Source organism: Ursus arctos, unplaced genomic scaffold, assembly GCF_023065955.2.
Source record: "Ursus arctos isolate Adak ecotype North America unplaced genomic scaffold, UrsArc2.0 scaffold_24, whole genome shotgun sequence".
Taxonomy (NCBI): domain Eukaryota; kingdom Metazoa; phylum Chordata; class Mammalia; order Carnivora; family Ursidae; genus Ursus; species Ursus arctos.
The window spans coordinates 28,556,532-28,575,000 of NW_026622919.1; the positions used below are offsets into that span (position 1 = coordinate 28,556,532).

At 41.3% G+C, this 18,469-nt stretch overlaps 1 protein-coding gene across 4 annotated transcripts in view; it reads left to right on the plus strand.

Annotated features, from left to right (window-relative positions):
- STXBP4 (syntaxin binding protein 4) overlaps positions 1-18,469 on the plus strand; it is a 228,627-nt gene that overhangs the window by 162,325 nt on the left and 47,833 nt on the right. For 3 of the 4 annotated variants that reach the window (XM_057317694.1, XM_044389319.3, XM_057317695.1), the window contains one exon: positions 285-10,085. In XM_057317694.1, the coding sequence (XP_057173677.1) occupies positions 285-399 (115 nt within the window). In that variant the 3' untranslated portion in view covers positions 400-10,085. Of the gene's footprint in view, positions 1-284; positions 10,086-13,637; positions 13,725-18,469 lie in introns of those variants that run through there. The other variant, XM_057317693.1, reaches the window with a different exon arrangement.

The window sequence follows — 18,469 nt, forward strand, 5'->3', positions numbered from 1 at the left end:
CCCAGGACTTACTGACTAGAATGTCAGGTAAGGAAAAGCAAGGAGTTGAAGATGACGCATTCTCCTACCTTCCTTTTTACCGAAGAAGAAAGAAAGAAATGGCTTGGTTGAACCTTAAAACCTATCCAAGACTTTTTAAAACTATTGGATGGAGTTCCAGTTGCTTCCTGTCTCAAGGGCCTGCCATAGGGAGGAAGCAGTGTCCCTGGGACCAGGACTTGCATGGATGGGTAGAAGGACAGACAGTCTTCCAGATTATAATTGCATTCCTTGTTCTTCTCAAGTCACGTAACGCAGACGACATCCTGGATCCATCCTGTGATGAGTGCACTGAACCTGTCCTGCTCAGAGGAGAACGAACAGGATTGTTCCAGAGAACTTACCGATCAGAAGAGTTGACGGTCTCCTGTAAGAAGCTGAACTCCATGGTCTTCTAACATCTCATTCTACATGGATGACCCCCAACACACAATGGTCTAAAATAGGAGCAAAACACACACTACTTACTGAGGTTCTGAAATAGAGACTCTGGATTTAGGCTACTTTTGTAAAAAATTTTTTTCTTTGCTTATGATGAGAATTTTTTTCTTTTATTGAAGTGTAATTAACATATGGTGTCATATTAGTTTCAGGTGTACAATATAGTGACTCAACAATTCTATACACTGTTCACTGCTCATCACAATGAGGGTACTTTTAATCCCCCTTATCTATTTCGTCCATCTCCCTACCCACCTCCCCTCTGGCAACCACCCTCTTGTTCTCTGTATTCAAGAGTCTGTTTTTTTTGTTTTGTCTCTCTTTTCCTTTGTTCGTTTGGTTTGTTTCTTAAATTCCACGTATGAGTGAGAGCGTATGGTATGGTAAAACCTTGTGCTATAAGTGTATACATTTATGAGATCAATTGCCACTACACTAGGTCTTTAAGAATCGTCTAGTTGCATTTTTTGAAATCACATATAATTAGATTTTATAATATGTATATTTTTTCATATACAATTAGATTTGTAATTTTATATATAGTTCTTTATAGAGTATCAGATACCACGGTTTTTATAATTAAGACTTACAGGAAAATTATGTGAACACAGTGAAGCACTTCATTTATTTGGTAAGTCACTAACCTTTTATATTAGTATCTTAGGAAAGTGATCTGAGCAAGCTTTTGGGGGTTTCTTAAGGATCACATGTGGACAACTATCTCATAGGCTATGGAATATAGTTTACATGTGTATGGGGTGCTTTCATTTACCAAATGCTTCTCAGACCCTGTTTAATTTAAACCACACAACATGCCTGTGAGGCAGATCCTGTGGGTATTTTTATTCTTGTTTTTCAGTTGGGGAAATAGTGGTTAAGGGAAAAGAAGCACCTTGTCCCAGGGCTGAGAGTCACACCTGTCTTCTGATTCCGCATCCAGCCCCCTTTCCACTGCACCCCGCTGTCCCTGAGGAGGGAGGTCATAGCCCAACACGCAGGCCACCACGGTTCTGTTGACACAGCTGAGCTCCACAGTTGAGCGCTCCAGCGGCCACAGAGATTCAGAGGCTCCTCTGCAGTCAGACAGGGCCCCCACATAAACTCACTGTTTTCCTATAAACCCCTCCCCGCTCCCCCCCAACATTCACCAAGTCACGGCTCGGCCCCATGATGCCCTTCCAACAGGCTTCTTTGAGCAGCTCACATTTTCCTACAGTAAAGGGACTGGCTTCCATCAGGGGGCCACTCTGCTTAGGCTGCCCTTGCCAGAGGGAACAGTTGTGGGTTGCTGATGAGAAGAGGAGCATCTCGAATCTCCTCTGCTATCAGGACTCATCCGTGAACTCTCCTGCTGGGAGTTCAAGACTGGCCTCATGATTGCTGATATCACCCTCCAAGCTGGTTACACTTTTCATCTTAAGCTATTTTATTGTAAGGGTGCCACTAGACAGTTCCTGGAAGGAAAGAGCCGTTGACATGGAGGGCTCAAGATTTTCTCTAAGTTTAATGATTTAAACCTGGGGTTGGGGATTGGCGTGGAGTGGGGAGGAAGTTATTTTAAATGTCCTGGGCGTTAGTTGGGTACCAACTGAATGATTAAAAGGGATTTATTCATATCCAATATTATGATATTGTTAGGTAATATACTTAGTAAGAAAGTGAGTAAGAATCCTTAATTAATCAGAACACCCTGTTCCCAGACCATGCCTGGGAAGACGGAGAAGTTACTGTTTGTCACCGTGGTCTCTTCTCACCACTCCCTCCCTCCTCCTCCTCCTTGTCCTCTTCACTCCCTCCCCACCTCTGAAAAACAAGTAGGAGAAAGGAACCCCAACCTTGAGGATCATGTGATTCCGTGATTTTCAAACATCTTTTGGAGAAAAAGACTCATTTTTCAAATGAATTCTTAGGCAGAATCCCAATATATGTAACAGGTTTTGTTTTGTTTTGTTTTTAATATTGTTGCTCTGCTTGAAACAAGAGAAGCCTGAGGCCCAATTAAAGCAGCCCCCCTGGGGCGCCTGGGTGGCATAGCGGTTAAGCGTCTGCCTTCAGCTCAGGGCGTGATCCCGGCGTTATGGGATCGAGCCCCACATGAGGCTCCTCCACTATGAGCCTGCTTCTTCCTCTCCCACTCCCCCTGCTTGTGTTCCCTCTCTCGCTGGCTGTCTCTATCTCTGTCGAATAAATAAATAAAATCTTTAAAAAAAAAAAAATAAAGCAGCCCCCCCCCAGCACAGCTCTGCAAACCTAGAGCTCCTTAGAATACAGTGTAAGAATCCCCAATTGTAACCATTTTATAGATAGTCAACTGAGATCCTAAGAGGTCACAGAGTGGGTTAGTGCCCAGTCAAGATGGGACCTAGATCCTAAAGTCTCCTACTCTACTAAGTTTCATATAGCACGTTATATAGATGTATGTTGTAAATATAGGTCTATATTGTGCTCACCCATTCAATCCTGAATATATATCGGATTTATAATTTACATCTTGAGTAATAGCATAAAGTCAAATCCAGGCTGATAGGCAGTCATTAGCCCCGAGAAAAGTTTCAGAATGGCTGAAGAAAACTCGTGTTTCTCCTGACAGCTACGTGAATATTAGCAAGCTCCAGGGAGACAAGTTTTGAGAGAAGTCCCTGAGGGAGCTCTTTCCTTGTGTCCCCCAGAGGTGAGTGAGATTCTCAAACACCCAAAGTTACTTTTATAAGTTAGTGTCTATAATTGTGAGAGTACGGGCTTTTTGTTGTTGGTGAAATTAATGGTATGAAATTTCCCTCCCCCTACTGGGAGTGTTTTTCTAATTTGTTTCTAAGTGAAGAAAACACAGAAGCGACGCCAGAGTCACTTGAAATCAAGGTCCTCAGGCATGCATTTTACTGACAGACACTGTCACAGGCACAAAACTGCTGTTTTGTGCCACTTTCTTCCTTGCTTCCTCATGGAATACCTCATGGAAAAGAGCTATGAAAATTGTAACAAAGAATTTTCTTTGTTGAGCATTTTGTGCCATACATTGAGATGGGCAGTTTGCATAGATTACTTCATTATCTTCTTAAAACAACCCCATGAGGTAGAAACTATAATGATCCCCATTTTGTAAAGAAGAAATTTGGGATCAGAGGGAGCTGCTAATCTTTGCCTAAGGGTCACAGGGCACCTCCATGTGGAAGGTAGGGTTCAAGGCAGGTGTGGCACAGCCCGTTCTCTTAAACCACTCTGCAGAGCTGCTTAGATCCATTGTGTTTGACGCTGCCGGCAGAGCTAGGTCTGTGGGTCAGTTCTTCAAAGGGCAGATTCCGGTTCCGTGCAATCAGGAACTTTCTGGGAGTTAGGGCTCACCAGGAAAGAATTCCCCCGGAGGAAGCAAAAGCACTGTCCCAGGAAGTGTTCAATCTGAACACCTTACGGGAATGGTACTGAGGAGGTTCAGGGTCTAAACTGGCATGTCTGAGATTTCTTCCTCTTTATGCTTCTATGACCTCCAAACCAACAGATAAATGCCCCCAAGAGACACTCAAAGAAACATGGTGGAGACTCATTAAGAATCCTTAGCCAGTGCATGTTGAACCCCCAGATTATTTTTTGGTGAGTTAATACTTATCTGGCCAGTCTTTCATTAATATAAATCAACCCTATGGGTGTGATAAACTTCTCTGTTGCCCCACTGGCTCTGATTCTAGGGTTAGAAAATCTCAGTGTTCTTACGTCCTTCCACCTCACCTCATGGAAGAGTGACCAGGGTTGGTCATCCTTACTCCTTTATTCTCAGGGTACGTACTGAGCATCAACAGTGTGCCAAGCACAGTGGGAGGCACTGTAGCAAAGTAGGACAAAATAACCATTTCCTGGGTCCTCTTATTCTTGGTTAAAAAGTAAAAAGCTTCTCAGGTGGCCAGAGTTGGCACAGCTACTCTTTAACTTCTGGATGTTAAAAATAACCTATTTCCATTGAAAAATCAAGTAGTATGGACTTGTATAAAGTGAAAAAAAAAACTCATCTCACTTTCCAGAGGTAGTCTTCACAAATACTTTGATGAGTATTTTTATTCAAAGGTAATCATACTGGTAAGCGGCTTGCTTTTGACATAATTTATTGTGGCCGCTTTTTCATGTCAGTGTGTAGATTGTTCTATTTAAAATGTCTGTGTAAAATAACACTACCCAGATAACTCATAGTTTCTGCAGCCTTCAGTTTGTTGATGAGTCCTTAAGCTGTTACAGGTTGTCTTCTGTTACAAACAACGTTATAGTGAACATTCTTACATTCATTAAATCCTTTTCTTCATATGTGCATGCACTCTTGTGCCAATAGGTCTGTAGTGAGAATATATTCATAAAAGCAGATGGTTCTGTCAAAGGTTTGTTCATTTTATTTTTTGGTAGAGCTTCAAAAATTCTCCTCCATTAAAATAGGACCAATTTACACCATCACCAATGGTGTATGAGAGTTTGTTTTCCATATATTATAGGACTTTTTTTAGTGCAAAGATTGCCAATAACTTTTCTGATTGTTTTTGTCCTTAGAAGAGTAATCTTCTTTTTATCATTGTCTAAGGACCTGAATTTTTTTCATCATTAGGTTTTAGTTGTCCGTTAGCAGCAGAGAATGCCTTGCTATATATAGGGGAGTCTGGCAATGACTAATTCATTGTCTGGTGAACACATCATTACTCTCCTCTTTTTATTGACATTTCCTACTTTATATATAATGGCGGTGAAAACCCACTCTTAATGAGCTAACTTGGGTGAAAATGCAAAACACAATGCAAACACATCTACAAGTTCTTTGCGCCTTGGTTTCCCCATCTGTATATGGAGGAGGGTAATCCCCTGACTCTTCTCAAACCAGTTCAACTCCTCGACCATTTCCTGAGCACCTGCCAAATGCCAGACAAGATGCAAGGTCTTGAAGTTACCACACCAAATAGTTCTGATTCCCAAACCAAGAAACTCATAATCTAAAACCTTTTTCCTTTCTTTCCTTTTTCCTCAAAAACCTTTTACTTTCCCTTAAAGGAGTAAGAAGTCAGGGATTTGTTTAGTAAGAACCCCTAGGAGAGGCCCTTTATCACTCTCTCAAATTCAAATAACTCCAAAATAATATTAACACCCCTTGACTAGAAATGAAAGAGAAACATACTGTGAGAAGGGGCTCTCCAATAATAAATGCTAAGCAGCTGTAAAAATACAGAATCAAATGATACCTCCATAAAGTGTTTGCAAAATTAGAAAATATTATCCTTTTTTGGAGGGGGATGGACATTTTTATTTTCTCTGCTAAAGTGAAATGCAACTTTTTCAGGGGCCAACAAACTTGAATTTTACCATCTACAGAACAGAAAGAACGGAACTACCATTAAAACAACTTACATACTCTATTGCACATAGCTGTTGAGGAGACGAACTTTGAACAGAATATGCCCATGGAAACTTAACTTGAGAAATAACATACCCGAGAAGTTTTAACCACGACTATCCACATGTGGTATTACTGTGCCTGCATGATGATTATCTAAATGTCACATGAACTCCTGTATGCACTTTCTTCATATGACTTTATGTTTAACTAATCCTACTTTCGTTAATTTTTTTTTTAAGTTTGATTTTTACTTTCAGGAGTAGGGATAGTTTGAGGGAAAGTGCAATCAGATTAATAGCTGTCACGGCACATCTCCCCCTGCTCCCCATTCCCACATCACTAAATTATTCTCTGTTACTTCCCTGTTCATTCTTTCTCCATTACTTACTAGTTTGTAATGATCTGTTTGTTTATTGTCTTCCTTATTAACAATGGGAGTAAGATCCATGAAGGCAGGGGTTTGTTTGTCTTTTTCCTACTTTAGGAAGGATCTAGCACCTTCAAGGAGCATCTCCCACATTGCCTGTCACATAGTAGGTGTCGGACACATACTTGCCAAGTCGAATGTGTAATGTACTATCCATAACCAAGGCTTCGTCCCCAGTTTAACTCCCATGCGTTTATATTCATTTATTCACTTAAACACTTAACAAGTGCTACTGGATGCCAAACACTTCGCTAAGTACAAGAGACGCAACGCAAGACAGACGTGATCCTAGCCCCCATGTGATTGTAAGTTTGTACAAAGGAAGTTAAACTGAAAGCTTTTCCCATTTATTTTCTTTCTCCCTCTTCTTTATCACGTATTTGAACTTCTAGGCCATTTAACGTTCTTGCCTCAAGAAAGAGGTGTGAGATCAGCACATGCTCTTTTGAGTTCCAAAAGTCTGGTTCCTTAGGGAACTGGAAAGGAGTCGTGATTTAGATCAAAGGTTTGTGGGTGTATATGAGGAGGAAGAGCAAGGCTTCCCTACTCTCTATCTAGGAAGTAATCCCCGTGGCTGTGGGAGGAAAAGAAAGAACAAAAATGTTGGTGGGGCTCAGAGAAAGGGGCCTGGGCCTCACTTCCTGGGCCACTTTCTGGGAGCAGCAAAACCCCAATTTGTTAGTTTTGAGAGCAGAGGAGACCCATTCCTCACTGTCCCTAGGGTAGAAATGACTGCATCGTGTGTCTAGGCAGATGGGACCTCGGACAACTTTAATGAGCTTCCTCCAGCCCGATGTGGTCCAGTGTGGAAGATCAGATTGGTTTCTGTGAACCCAAAAGGTTCACAGGAGTATCAGGAAACCCCACAGGACCTGAGTGAGGATTTTTTCCATTAAATCCACATGACCTCTCAATGAAACTCAGTTCAGACAGTGACATCGAGCCTTCCAAACCCAGAGTGTCTTGGCACTAGATAAACCTGGAGTCTAGCAATGACTCCAAAGAACAGAGGGGACTGCAAGTTGGCTGAGATGAGTGTTGTTCAAGGTCATTAATTCCCTACTCCTGATGTGTTCTTGCTCATGGAGAAAGCTTCTTCAGAGTAACACTCTTGGCCTTCCTCTGCCTCTGCCCTCTCAGGTAGTGATTTCTATGCTTGGTGAGTTTGGAACAAAGAATAAGACAGGTGCTGTTTCTAGAACATTTCTTAAGTGCATTGCCTTTCCTGTGTTCCATGCAAACGCTGCCTATCTGTTTTTTAGATCTTTCCTATTTATTACCTGGATAACAGCAATGTAGGCACTATGCCTTCCTGTCTCTCTGGCATACCTGTCCCCCGTCAATATGCCACCACATTTCTGTCAGAATTATCTTTCCCAAGCCCATATTTGATTCTATCGCCCCCTTGCTACTCTTCAGTAGTTCCCTAGCACCTGGCATTATCGGACCCTTTCCACTTTCTCTCTGGCCTCATTTGCTCATCAGATTCCTTCCTATCTTTCAAGATGCACTTTACATTCACCTCTTCCTTGAAGATCTTGGTACATGCTGCCTTCCCCATGCCCAGCACTGGTTCTCTATAGATGCCACCTCTGCATTTTTCCATGTGTGTCTGGCCCCTCTTCCCACTTGGGAGGGGTGCACCTAGAACTTCCACCCCAAGACAAGTTGCTGAGCTATCTGTCCAGACACACACTGGGTTACTACATTTATTTACTAATTTATTTTTACCCAGCGTGCTGGGTTACTGAGTCTTAAGGGCTTGAAATCTGGTCCTACCCACTCCCTTATGCTTCTTCTCTCCATATGGTAATGAAAATCAGAACTCTGGTTAAAGCCAACTAGTCTCTCTCGCTGTGGCTATCCCACTCAACATCAGCAGCTGGCGGGGCCAATCAGATATTATTGGGAGGGAAATGGGAAGACAGAACATTGGCTCAAATAGGCTGTTGTTTCTTATTTTGTCTCTTCGGTACACTGGGTGTTTTTATCTAGAACTCTGGAAGGTGAAAATGTTAACTAGGAGGAGTCACACTCTAAAATCCCACCCCATCCCCCTCCAGCTGCAAACCTTTTAATAAAGCCTCTGTTACACTACATTTGCAATTAATTGGGCAGCAAACAGAGGCATGTATCTCTCCTATTAGACTTAGAGCCCTGTAAGTCAAAGTCCCTATGTTATTTTTTTATCCCTCACATAAGACATGGTACAGTAATCAATAAATGATTACAGAATACATTTAAAAAGTAATTTATTGTTGGGGCACCTGGGTGGCTCAGTATGTTAAGTGGCTGACTCTTGATTTTGGCTCAGGTCATGATCCTAGGATCGTGGGATCAAGCCCTGCATCGGGCTCCGTGCTCAGTGGTGAGTCTGCTGGAGATTCTCTCTCTCTAAAATAAATAAATCTTTTTTTTAAGGCAATTTATTGTTCTCAAAAACTCTTTTAGCTGTTTCCTGCTTCTAGCAGAGAAAGACAAAGTGAATGAAAAGAAAATGTGGTGGGAGTTTAAACCTGTCTACACTAGCTAGTTCTACTAATGTTAGAACAACATAATGGATTTTGCTGAAGAAGAAAGTGTATGCTGCCTGTATTTGGCCATAAAACCCACAGTATGATTGCAGCAGAAGGATTGTAAAGCACATACGCAAACACTGTCGATTTGCCCCAGGTTTTGAAAAAAACACAACAGAACGATTTTGGCATGGAAGGGTAGAAAAAGCCTAAAAGCAAAATACAAGGTTAGTGCATTTCAAGGCAACAGTTCGAACTTCTGCTCTTACAGGTTAATTAATCATGTTGATGAAGAATTGATCTGGCTCAAGGGAGCTATGTGTTGCCACCATACTCTGAGAGTGCGGAAATTATCCCATCTATAACTAAGCCCACCAGAATTGCTCGACCGTTGCCATTTCACAATGGAGAAATCCATCTTTCATCAGCAAAACACCAGAAGGGAAAACAGGAAGACAAAACAAATTGGGTAGATAATAGGTTTACCTTGGCATATAGACGGTCCGGGTCAAGTATTCTCTGAAATGGAATATGAAACGATGTTGGTGGGCAGATCCTGTTTCTATATGCTGAGCACTTTTACCATTCAGGGAAGTAATCAATGCATTTAATCTAATGCCAGCTGTTTTATTTTTGTGTGGGGATCACCTGAGTTATCCACAGTTGTGTGATCCCCACACAAAAATAAATAAAAGGCCGGCACCAAATTAAAAGCATGGATTACTTCTCTCAATGGTAAAAGTTCCATTTAAGGAAAAGTTCCATTTAAGGAAAATCTGAAAGAAATAGGGTGTGTATGTGTGTGTGTGTGTACACACTTTCCATGCATGTATGGACCACATCTACACACATATACACACTTTGGAGGAAAATGAAATGTTTAAGAGTCTAACGTCTGCAAAATTTCAAGAATATGACTAAACTGGTGGTCCTCACTCACCAATGGATCTCCTGCTATGAATCACAGAGGATGGGAAGTCTGTGAAATAATCTGTTTTCTCAATGTTGTCAAGATTGCTCAATGATTATATTCCTGTTTCTTTGAGTAGCACATCCTTGTCTAGTATTTCACCAAACTTAAGTCTCTATCCATTATAAGACTTGCCATTATTTTATGTATCACTAAAAATGAAAAAAAAGAGACATTTAGAATATGACATAGTACTTTGAATTTTTGTCTTATGTCCCCTCTAAGTAAGTCTAAGAGCTGTTTGAACATAGATCTTTATCATGTATATATAGAAAGGAAAGTGAAACACAAATAAATTGTGATATTCCTAAAACTTCTGGATATTCAGAATGGAACTCTTCGGAATCTCTTTTTTGTATCCACACATTTTCACAATAACATCCTCTCTGCCCTCAGAATGAAGCATTTCTTGAAGGAATGGTCCACTCCTGTCTCTAGGATTTTTCTACCTGGTCTTTGACATCTATTCTGCCATTTTGATGCTGGTACTTTTTAAAAAATTCTATTCAAAAGGATTTAATAGAAGATTTTTAGACAGCAATCAAGATGCACATCCCTTCCTCAAATAGTCCTTAAATGCTTTATTCACTGAAAAGTAAAGGTGTAATGGTTCATCCATGCCATAGGAGAAACAACCAACCTCATGCATGCAAAAGCAGAGACGACTGTGTCGTTATGGTTGCCTGGCCAACTGCAAGTACAAGACATCGTTGATCGTAAGACACATCTTGTAATATGTTCGGTTCCCCTGAGATGAGGATTTCTGTGAATTAGTGGGGGAAAACAGTAGGGAGATAGAGAAATAGTGTGAACACAAAAGAAGAGAGGGAAGCCCACGCAAGGGTGTGATATCAAACAAAACCCACCAAGGGGGTTTGGAGGGCACGTAGGCTCAGCCCACAGCGGAGCTCTGGAAACAGTGTAAGTCCTATCTCTGCTGCACAAGTCAGAGGCCAGGGAGTATGCAGTATTTATACCCCTGCACCATCAGTCATTGGGTAAGCACGGGAGGTCTAGGAGGGAGATGTACATTTCCAGGCACTTCTAGTTCTTTGTAGAAAAAGTACTTTCCTGCATCTCCAACAAAGAGATGCAGGTGCTGGGTGTCAGGAGTGAAAGCCCACAGGGCTAATGTTCACGAGCATGGTAGAGGGGTCCGAGAGCACTGACAATGTCTGTTGTACATTCCAGTTTCAAAGACATTTAAATGAAAAATGGGTGTCTTAGAATCAACGAAATACAGTATTAAGGTAAGGATCAAATGTCTTTGGTCCTGGATGATCCCAACCTTAAAATTGAGTTAAAGATGAAATGCTTTAACAAATTAAACCAAAATGGCCTTTCAGAAAAATTATTTAATTCAATCAGAATGATTTCAAAAGCTATTCTTAAAAATGCTAACACAAAATATTTGAAGGAGATCAAGTTATTTGTATCCCCGAATTGATGGAAGTCAAATGTCTAGATGATCCAGGGTAGATAATTCTGGATTATTTACTCTGTGAAGGGAATCTTTAAGGCTGCAGACAATCCACACTCCCTCAATAGTCTTTTCCAGTGCTTACTTTTCTGCCAATTTCAAAGAAATTGGAAATAAATTTCCTAACCTATGACAAGGCTTCCCTAGAATTATGATTTCTTACTTGAGAACTTAAGGTACGATTTTTTTAAAAAGTATTTTTAATACACAATAATACTCTATGTTAGTGAGGATACATGACATTAATATTCTCAAGTATTCTCAGGGCATATAAATCACTATAAACTTCCTGGAAAGCATTCTTGGAGTATCTGTTGAGAACCTGAAAAGTATTCATATTTTTGACCCTGTAGTTCTACTACTGTGAATTTATCCTTACACATGATCACAATTTTAGACCAAAAAAAAATCTTCTATTGAAAGGTTTCCTGAAGCATTATTTAAAATAGTAGTAAATACCTGTATGCCTCAAACTAGGAGAATGTCTAAACAAAATATGGTATCTAACATGATGGAAAATGCTTAATAATGTTTGATGACCCAGGGGAAGTATCCCAATATAACATTAAATGAAAATAAAACAAAACAGAATTCTGCATGCGGTATGATAACAACAGTATTTTCAAGTATTTTATATATAAGTGCCATAGAAGAACCTGAGGAAAATATTAGATGACATTATTAGTGATATTTATTTATTCATTGTATTTTTCTGCATGTCAGAAATTCTCTACAGTAAGCATGTCTTTTATAAGAAAAAAATAAATGTAGTAATTTTATACATGTATGTATGGAAAAAAAGTATATCTTATCCGATTATATTTATTTTCCCTTATATTTTCTAGGAGAATTTTGCTTTAAAACTCTGTATACAACCTAGTGAAAATTTGTAATGTTATAGGGGCTGAAGAAATGAATGCTTGGTCTATGGTATGAATGACATCTGACCTGTATCCTCATAATTATATTGATTATTGTGGAAACAACAACAAAAAGCAGATGTATTTAGTATCTGTGTCTACACCATTTATGTGGTCAGGTTCGCTGCACTGGGTGCTCATTCAGGATTTTTGTCTTACTAGAAAGCTAGAGTTGTCACAGATGTGGTGTTTCGTTTTCATCCTCTGGGGAGGGTCAAGGTGGATGGCAGAGCAGACCAAGGCCTTCAATGCTATCCTAGATGTCAGTTTAAATATTGCCTCGCAGTATCATTGAGTGAGTCATCCTGCAGGGCTCCCAAATTTGCCATCTCTGCGTTGCCATTGTCAGAGATCATGGGCCTATTTTCTCTCCATTGAAAACATTTGTGCGGTGAAAATAGCAATGGAGTCTAGCAGAGCCTCATTGGGTTTTTCATATCAACTCTTTGTACCTAGAGCCAGATCTGTAGGATTCTTCCTTTGGACATAGTGCCTGGTGCAGGATGTTGCCCAAAAACATCAGGTGAGCCTCTGAATGTCTTTGTAGGAAGCACAAAACCTTAGAGTCAATATGAACTGACAAGTCCTTCCAGTCCAACCATCTTTCAAAGGAAAGGATCCTTTTAGAGCATTCCTAACCAAGAGCTATTTAGGGCTTTGCTGGGATACTCCTATCAAGAAGGAACTTAATAACTTCTTTTAAAAATTCTTATCCTGCCCAAAGATTTTTTTTTTTAAATCTCATCTCTTATAACGTTCAACCAAGATATGGATTTATCAATAAGAAATCATCTGTGAATAGGCCTTCTTACGTGGATTTCCTTTGCTAACCAGGAATTGCCTCCCCACCAGAGAACTGACTGGACACCAGTCCCTTTTGACCACATCCCACCGTGGTGTTTTGTAACCCATCTGAATGGCATCACCTACATGGAAATTGTGACTCACTCTCATGTTAGGAGTTGAATCGTGTCCTCCCAAAATTCCCATGTTGAAGTCCAAACTCCCAGTATTCCGAGAATGTGACCTTATTTGGAGATAGGCTCTTTATAAAGGTAATCAAGTTAAAATGAGGTCATGAGAGTGGGCGTTTAATCCAATATCACTAGTACCCTTATTAAAAGAGGAAATTTGGAGATAGACACATATACACAGGGAGAACACCATGTGGAAATTGGAGTTATATGACCACAAGCCAAGGATCTACCTGAGGCTAGGAGAAAGGCCTGGGACAGATCCCTCCCTGGCGCCTTCAGGAGTGGCCCTGCCAACACTTCAGTCTCTTGCCTCTAGCCACCAGCCCTATGAGACAGTAAGTTTCTGTTGTTTAAGCCAGTCAGTTTGTGGTACTTTGTTCCAACAGTCCTAGTAAATGAATACACCCCCAAATCCAGAATTGACCCCTTTAAATTAGAAAAACAGTAATAATCACAGTATTAACTACCTTGAGTGACTGGTATCACTGTTGGTCATTCTTTGTAGATGTGAGTTCTTGTCCTGTGGAGATCAGAAGTCAGCTCTCTTGGAGGCACACCTGACTCTTCCCTTGTGGAGTGAGCTCATTAGACTGTGAGTACAGATGAACAAACCTCCAAGGGCCCCATGGGGGTGATGCCCAGCCCTCATATATCAAGAGGTCCACAGTTGCACATTAGAATCACTCACCGAGATTTTTTAAATTATGAAGCCTAGCCAAACCCCAGATCCATTAAATCTGGATCTCTAGGAGTAGGATCCAGGCACCTCTGTCTTAAAGATCTCCTGGTGATTCCAGAGTGTAACAAGGTTGAGAATCATTCCCCTAGCCTGTCATGGGATCCAGGTAACTAAAACTTTGTAGGGAGCGGCTGCCAAAAACCAAAGTTACATTCTTGGGTGCATATGTTTTTATAGTCACAACTTGAAGCTGCAATCTCAACAATGCTTGCAGTCAGACACACATACACATCCTCCAAATGCATGATCTCCTTTGATGACACCTTCCCTTTCCACACATTTTAAGACTGCCCCTAAATCCCATGGTTTTCTCGTTGTTGTGTTGTTGTTGTTGTTGTTGTTGTTGTTAATGTACCCAAACTCACATTTATATAAAAGTTACAATTTCAAGTGGGCATCTCAGGATAACCCAGTGACATAGGATAACCATTCTTTCTATTTTGCATATGGAAAAACAGAGGCTCAGATAAATGATGTGACTTTCCCAAGTCATGTGAGGGTTACCAACTTGTCCCAATTTACCCTGGGACTTTCCCAGCTTTAAAACTGGGAAGTCCCACAAACTGGGAACCCCTCCTCAGTCCTGGGCAAGCCAGGGTGGTAGGCCAAACTGTTCCTGTGTCAGGAGGTTGAGATGAGTCTTCTGCTCTGAAGGACTGTAGAGCTGGTGTAAGCCAACCCCTCCTTTTGTAGAGGGAGGAAAATCGTGGGTAAGTCTCCAGAACCCCTGCTGGGACTCCTTCCATTCTTCAACCTTGAGGGGCACCCAGGGCATAAAGAAAGCTATGTTCATGGTACATTCCCTAGGACTGGAAATTCCTATACCAGAGAGCAGAGAGCTGTGTCAGCCAATGAGTTTTGTTTCAATTTTTCCTTCTGTTTTGTTGTTAGGTTGTTATGGTTTGGGTTTCTTTATTTTAAAATAATCATGCAGAGAATTGACTTTCTTGAGGGGTGTGCAATTCTGTGAATTTCTAACACACGTGTAGATACATCTGAGCACCACCATGATGAAGGTACGAAAGTTTTTCTGGCAATCACGGCACCATTCTCCATAACCATAGTTTTGTCTTTTCAAGAATATATAAAAGAGTCATAGAGTGTGTAACCTTCTGAGACTGACTTCTTTCACTCAGCATAATACCTTCAAGAGTCATCCAGGCTGTTGCATACGTACATCAGTAGTTTGGTCATTTTCATTATCGAGGAACATTCCACTGTATGGATATACCACGGTTTCTTTATTCACCCACTGAAAGACATTTTTGGGTTGTTTCCAAGTTTGGGTTATTTCAAATAGAGCTTCTGTAAACATTCATGTATTGGTGTTTGTTTTGCAATTATGGTTAAAAAGAAAAACCCATGATATAAAATTTATGTCTCAGTTTTTGTGTAAACATAAGTGTCCACTTCTCTAGAGATACCTGGAAGCAGCATCACTTGACCATGTGATGTATTGCTTTTCTATTGCTGCCATAACAAATCATCACAAACTTACTGGCTTGAACAGTACCAATGTATTATTATCTCACAATTCTATTGATCAGAAGCCCAACATGGGTCTTAGCGGACTAAATTCAAGTTGTCAGCAGGGCTGCATTCCTTTTTGAAAGCTCTAGAAAAGAACCCCTTGAGGCATCTGGGTGGCTCAGTTGGTTAAGAGTCTAACTCTTGGTTTCAGCTCAAGTCATGATCTCAGGGTCATGGGATCAAGCCCCACATCAGACTCTGTGCTCAGCAGGGAGTCTTCTTGAAGATTCTCTCCCTCTGCCCCTCCCCCTGCTCACTCACTCTCTCTAAAATAGATAAAACTTTAAAAAAAGAAAATAAAGAGAACCCCTTTCCTTGCTCATTCACTTATTGTCATAACTCAGTTCCTTGTGGTTGTAGGACTGAGAGCCCTATTTCCTTCCTTGGCTTGAGGCCCCCTTTCTCCACCTTCAAAGCCAGCAACAGCCAGTTGTGTCCCATTTACATCGCACCTCTCTCTGACCCAGCAAGAAATTCTGTGCTCTCAAGGACTTATGTGATCAGATTGGGTCTACCCTATCTGGATGTTAGTCTTCCGGGATAACATCACCATTTCAAAGTCCCTGCCCTTAATCACATCTGCAAAGTCCCTTTTGCCTTTGAAAGTAGTGCTGTCATAGGATCTGGGAATTAGATCATGGGCACCTTTGTGGGGAGGGAGGGACATTTTCCTGTCTACCCATCTTTTCAAGAAACTTCCAAGCTATTTTCTAGGGTAGCTGTACCATTTTACATTCGCATGTGCTGTGTGAGAGTTCCAGTTGCTCCATGTTCTTATTAGCACTTGGTGTTGTCATGATTATTTTATTTAGCCCTTCTCCTGGATATGTAGTAGTATCTTGTCATGGTTTAAATCCGCATGCCCCTCATGGCAAATAATGTTGGACCATATTTCCTGTGCTTATCTTCCATCTGTATATCTCTTCTTTGGTGAAATGTCTGTTCAAGTCTTTTGCCCATTTTAAAAATTGGGTTGTTTATTCTCTTGCGACTGCATTTTTAGAGTTCTTTATATATTCTGGAGGCAAGTCCTTTGTCAGATATGTGATTTTCAAATATTGTCTTGCCTAAGTCCAGCTTTTCTGCATTTCACCTAGATAACAGTTGTACACGTTCAGTTTTCCTGCACTTCGGGTTCTGTTAAGGTTGGCCTAGACTACAGAGTGATTCAGTTTTGGATTCTAAGCCAGGGTATGTCAGATCTGAAAATGGTTCTGACTTCTCCTACTTACAGCAGATCTCGGATATCCCCAAATCACAATTCAGTCCATTTGTACATTCCTCTTAGAGAATACAACTTCTGCTCTATTAAAAAAAATTGTTATGAGATCATATAAGATCATAAAGGAAAACACTGATGCTTAAACCATGACATCTACAACTTCTTTCATACCAGTCTCCCTACAGTCTAACCAACATTGTGTAACTTTGATGTCGCCTTCCCAAGAGAACCATTACCCGAGTCAAATGACAAGAAGTGACAATGAATTTTGGGAACACTGCAGAGCCATTCCTAACAGAGGGGAGAGATTTCCCATATCCCTGAGTTGTATAGATACACATACACCAAATTTGCTTGAAACAATACGACTTCTGAGATCTAAAGACACCTACTGATACTCATAAAGGAAATGCCGAAAGTTTGGTAGAGACAGGAAATTTTATTGCAAGCCTTCTGGAAATTCCTGTCTATGTCTGTATAAATAAGACAGCAATTTGGAACTGTCTTGAGAATTACCTCCAAAATCTAAAGTTGCCAGAAACCATTCCAGAGAATTTGAAAATCATAATCTTACCTGTACCAAGTAGAATTCTTTCTCAGTCAGAAACCTGAGAGGACGTAGAAGCCACCACAGAGGGGCCACTTGAAGGCACTACTCATAGATATTTGGTGAGGAGGGTTCAGGAAACAAGCAAGTGATGGTGCAGCACCCAGAAACCAACAGCAGCTTGAAGCCATTTCCATCTTTAGGGCTGAGGGATAAGGGAAGACAACATGTTGCCAGAGACCACTGAGAACTGGACTGTGGAGAAGGCTCCCTGTTGGAGCTATACTTGTGCAGAGATGCAGCTCCTATCAGAACATGGTATCACAGCAAGAAGGGGCAGAAAGGATGAGGATCTGTCCTGATCCTGCTCTCTTCCCATCCTCCCTTCTGCTGTGGCTGCTTCCAATTGCTGGAAGGAAACCAGCCCAAAACACCCAGCAGGAGAGCCCCAGGAGGCATTCCACTGGGCTCCTCTGCTTCCTGGGGCCTAGGGAGCAGATGGAGGATAAGCAGCATGAGGGGTAATCCAGGGATTCCTGATTTGCGTACAAGAGGATATCTGCTATCTGAAAAATATCATCAGAATGAGTAAACAAACCATTCATTCCTTGATGGAGAATTCTTGCCTGCCTGCCTCCTAGGGGCACAGGTACTGCCCGTCAATGGGGTGTGCACAGCCCTCACTCTCGCAGAGCTTACAGCCCAGCAGAAGAGGCAGACGAGTAGACCTTGGAGAGGGGAGGAAGAGGGTGTGACGGATACACATAGCAAAGGCTCTAACACAGGTAAGAGAGATCAGGGAGGGCTTCTTGGAGGAAGTTAGGTCTAAAAGGAGATTTAGATAATTTGTATTAGCCAGGTATGTGGGTGAGTGGGAAGGTAAGGGAGCTTCCTAAGTAATGGCAGGGAGATGAAAAGAGAATGTGATATAGTGGGGTTTGATATAGCCAGAGCATAGTTTGCAGGGGGTGGGGAGGCAACCTCCAGGGTAGGGGCAATGGGAATGGCCTGAAATAAGTCTAAAGAAGTGAGCATGGCCAGATCGCAAAAGACCTTATAAGCATGTTAAGAAGTTTGGACATGATCCTAAAAATAAGGGTGAGGAATGGAAAGATTATAAGCAAGGTAACAGCATCATCAGATTGTTTTAAGGCTCTCCAAGGTGTGAAGGACAGATGGGCAAGGAATAAGAATGGAGGAGTTTTCACAGACTGGCCCCTTCTCTGGCTGAGCCCCTGGCCAGCTGTCTCCAGATCTCTGAGCTTCAGTTCCCTCACCCCTAATGACAAAGAAATAGTT